Below are 4596 nucleotides of genomic sequence, written 5' to 3' on the forward strand. Positions count from 1 at the left end.
GTTATTCTTTCTCAAGATTACCTTAGCTATATCTGGTCTTCAGTGGTTCCACACAAATTTTAGAGCAGTTTTTCTTCTATGTTCATGAAAAGGAAAAAAAAAAATACATGCCATTGGAATTCTGATAGACATTCCATTAAATCTATAGCTGAGTTTGGATAGTATGGACATTGTAATAGAATTAGTTTTTCCAATTCATGAAAAGAAGATATCTTTCCATTATTTTTCTCCTTCAATTTCTTTTATTAACATTACACTTTTTAGTAAATAGATCATTTATTTTCTTGGTTAAACCAACCAATCCAGAGTCATATCCACTCTCTCTGGCCCTCACACCACAGCAGAAAATATCCCTCTGCTTAATCATCTCAAGGCCAGGAAACTAGGTACAGCCCCTATAACCCAAAACCCTTTGAAATTATTCAAAGTAGCCAATTCTAACCTCTTCACCTTGCTCTGCCTTGCCTTTATCACAGACACCCTAACAAAGGCAGAGAGCTTTTTCCTTGCATTATTAGTCCTTTCTTGGTGTCATGTGTGTCTGATTCATTGTGATCTGTGAAGTCTTGAAAATGTGCCTGTGCATTTGAAGAAACAAACACATCTTTCAGTCTTTATTTCTTGGTTTTGGCAGGTAAAGTCTTTCCCCTCTGGGGACCCTGAGCTAATGGAATTACTTCTGATACACATATAAATAGAATAGTCTTTTAAATTAAATATTGTAGTTGTTTACTGCTATTGTATGCACACGCAATTGATCTTCTGTGTTAATCCAGACACTTTCATAAATCCTCCTTTAGATTGTTTTTGTAAATTATCATATAAATGACAGTTTAGTACTACATTTGATCCCCTATACATTATATTTATGTTTATCATTGTATTGCATTTGTTAGATTTCTAATAGCATGTTGAACTGCATTTAGGGATAATGGACACTGTGTCTTTTTTGCAATTTTAAAGAAAATGCTCCTAATATTTTCTCAATGAAACTGTGTGTTCATTCAGTTTGTAGCTATAATTTAACAGCTTAATAAAATTTAGTTATTTTTCTAATTTTACTGCTTTTAAAATCATAAAATGCTGTTACAACTTATCAAATATTCCTTCTACACTTTTTGTGACAATTCTTTTTAAAATATTTCAGTCCGTTAATATGTCAAATATTTTTTGACTTTTAATGTTGCATTAAACCACCACAATATTTAAGGTAATTATGCTCTAATTAAATTAATTAATTAAAATTAAATAATATGTCAAATTTAATTCTGCATTGTCTGACATTGAGCCATCAATGCCTACCTGCTATATTTACAACTTAGCCATAATGATCACCTTTTATTATATTCAATATGTTGAAAATCCAATTTGATAATGCATATTAGGACAACATAGTTTCCTTAAATTGTGGAATATTTACAAGTTTAATAGCTAACTAAATGTGCCCCAGAAATTCCACCATAAAGGTTTTTACAGTTTAAATCCTTTGAACTTAAGACAATAAAGCTAGAAATCAACAATAAAAATATATTGTCTAAATAAATCTACTATGCTGAAAGAGCAAACCTCATCTACATAACCCTTTAATAAAAAGAATATTAAAATGAAAAATTATTTATATTGAATATATAATAATGAAAGCAAAGGAAAATTATATTGAAAGCTATATAAAAGTCTTAAACACTTTCTATTAACACAAAAACAGAAAATAAACCAATCAAGCCTTCAATTAATGAATTCAGAAACAAAAGATTAACAAAACCAGAAAAACCTTAGGTATATTAAAATAATCACAGAGGTATGCAAATGTTCATAGAGATATTGATTAATGAACATAATGTGTGTATTTATCAATTAATTTAAATAGCACAATATTTATGAGTTGCAGTTTGGAATACATCTAAACAAAACCAAACTAGAACAGGAAACCTATGTAACACCTATGTCATATCATAAACTACTTTGAAAATAATTATATGGAACTCAAAATTCTAATGATATAAAGTCAAATTCATGGCAGATTTAATTAAGGAACTAAAATGGAATAAAATCCTAAGAATTAAAAATAAAAATACATAATTACAGACATTAAAAGAATTACATTACTATAAGACACTATTTTATATCACTCCATGCCAATGTTTTTTTTTTTTTCAAATCTAGAGGAAAATAAGAGTTTTCAGTCAATATATAGATTACAAACATTACAAGAAAGAAAGCAATGAGATCAATAAGTATGTGTTTAGTCCCTAAGTCATGTCCAACTCTTTTGTGACCCCACTGAATGTAGCCCACCAGGCTGCTCTGTACATGGGATTTCCCAGGCAAGAACACTGAAGTGGGTTGCCATTTTCTTCTCCAGGGGAATCTTCCCAACCCAGAGATCGAACCCTCATCTCCTGTTTTAGCAGACAGATTCTTTACTATAAACCACCAGGGAAGCCCTCAATAAACACAAGTAATAATAAAAATATTACCAAATATTTATTATTAAGATTCCCCATTACAAACAGGTTTACAGAAACCATACCACATTTACGTATTTGTTCCTTGATGAAATCATTAATGTTTGGACTATTAAGGATATTATAGGTGTAATACTTTGTACCACTCCTTCATATAATTGTTTGAGCAAGGCCAATGATTTATATTACTGTGGCACTTTCAACTCTCATTTGCAAAGATTGGATACTGGCAAACTCAATTATGATTTGGAGAAAACAAATTCCATAGAAATTTTAATAGTGTCTCTTTCTTTTTCCCCCAGATACATAGATGGATATAGAGATATTCATATAATCATATATATTTTCAGATATTATATTAATACATTTAGTGTGTGTACTTATTTATCAGTACTGTATTCATGAGTTGTAATTTTGAATATACCTAAGCAAAACGTCGGACACGACTGAGTGACTGAACTGAACTGAAGCAAAACAAACAGAAACAAACCTCTCTAACAAACAGATATCACACCAGAAAATAACTATGAAGAAATATAAAATATATATAAAATATAAAATATATATAAAATATAAAATATCTATATTGATTTTCATTCATTTTTTAATAAATCTATTGATGCTAAAAATAAATTCAAATCTTCAAAAACATAGATAAATTAGTTAGAATTATTCCATAACAAATTATTACATATATTGATTTTAGTCTAGCCTACAGTTTTACAGATGGCCAGAGGTCAATGAAAAGATTTTTTTCTCAAAAATATCCTTTTCACAGAATTTTTTACTTCCCTATTCCTTAGACTATAAATCAGAGGATTCAACATAGGGATGATAAGAGTGTAGAATACAGCTATAATCTTGTTTTTCTCTGGTGAAGAGATGGCTCCAGGCTGGGCATACATGAAGAATACAGTTCCATAGAACAAACTCACCACAGTAATATGAGAGCTACAAGTGGAGAAGGTCTTACTCCTGCCATGAGCTGAGGGGATCTTTAGAACAGTGGAGAGGATACATGCGTAAGAAACCAGAATGACAGTTGTGGTAGTGATGATGATGAGGGCAGACAGAATAAACAGTACAATCTCATTCACCAAGGTGTCCACACAGGATATCTTGATCAGGGCTGGGACATCACAGAAAGAGTGGTCCAATCTGTTTTCTCCACAGAAACGCAAACTGAAGGTGAAACCTGTTTGGATCATGGAATTGATGCAGCCACAGATGTAGGAGGCAATCACCAAACGAACACAAGCCTGCTGGGACATACGGACAGCGTAGAGGAAGGGCGAGCAAATGGCTGAGAAGCGATCATATGCCATCACAGCTAGAAGAAAGCCTTCAGTCCCAACAAAGAGAGCAAAGAAAAAGAACTGGGTTGCACAGCCATTGTAAGAAATTCTCTTGTCTTTGGATAAGAAAGTGGCCAGAGTTTTGGGAGCAATGACAGAGGAGTAGCAGAGATCTAAATAAGACAGATTTCTGAGAAAGAAATACATAGGGGTATGAAGTCTGGAGTTGATTTTAATGACAACTAACATGCTGATATTTCCCACCACAATGACCATGTAGATAAGCAAGAAGAGTGAAAATAAGAGAATCTGTACATCTGGAGATGTTCGGAATCCCAGCAGAATAAACTCCATCACTTCTGAGTAATTCTTATTCAGTTCCTTCTTCATAGCTGAGACCTATATGAGAAAATCAGTGGATGATCACGAACCCTATGGAATGCCTTATCAACTTTCCATTCTTTTTTATAAATTGAAATATAGTTCATGTACAATATTAAATGTTATAGGTATATAATATAGTGATTAAGAATTTTGAAGTTGTACTCAATTTATAGTTATTATGAAATATTGGCTATAATCCTTGTGTTGTACAATATATCCTTGTAGCTTATTTTATATATAACAGTTTCTACATTTTACTCCTCATCCCTATATTTCTCCTTCCCCCAACCTCACCCCAATGGCAACCACTAGATTGTTCTCTATATCTGTGAGCCTGCTTCTTTTTTGTTATAGCCACCAGTTTGTTATATTCTTTAGATTCCACAGATAAGTGATATCATACTGTATTTGCCTTTCTCTGTTTGACTTATTTCACTTAGGATAATACCCTC

General features: G+C 32.0%; 1 protein-coding gene across 1 annotated transcript; it reads right to left on the bottom strand.

Moving 5' to 3' along the window:
- Positions 1 to 3202: 3202 nt before the first annotated feature.
- LOC136144169 (olfactory receptor 9S13-like) lies at positions 3203 to 4150 on the bottom strand. The gene has a single exon (XM_065901841.1). It carries the CDS (start codon positions 4148 to 4150, stop codon positions 3203 to 3205), a length of 948 nt encoding a protein of 315 aa, XP_065757913.1.
- Positions 4151 to 4596: the final 446 nt, after the last annotated feature.

The sequence above is a fragment of the Muntiacus reevesi genome, chromosome 11 (genome assembly GCF_963930625.1).
Source record: "Muntiacus reevesi chromosome 11, mMunRee1.1, whole genome shotgun sequence".
NCBI lineage: Eukaryota > Metazoa > Chordata > Mammalia > Artiodactyla > Cervidae > Muntiacus > Muntiacus reevesi.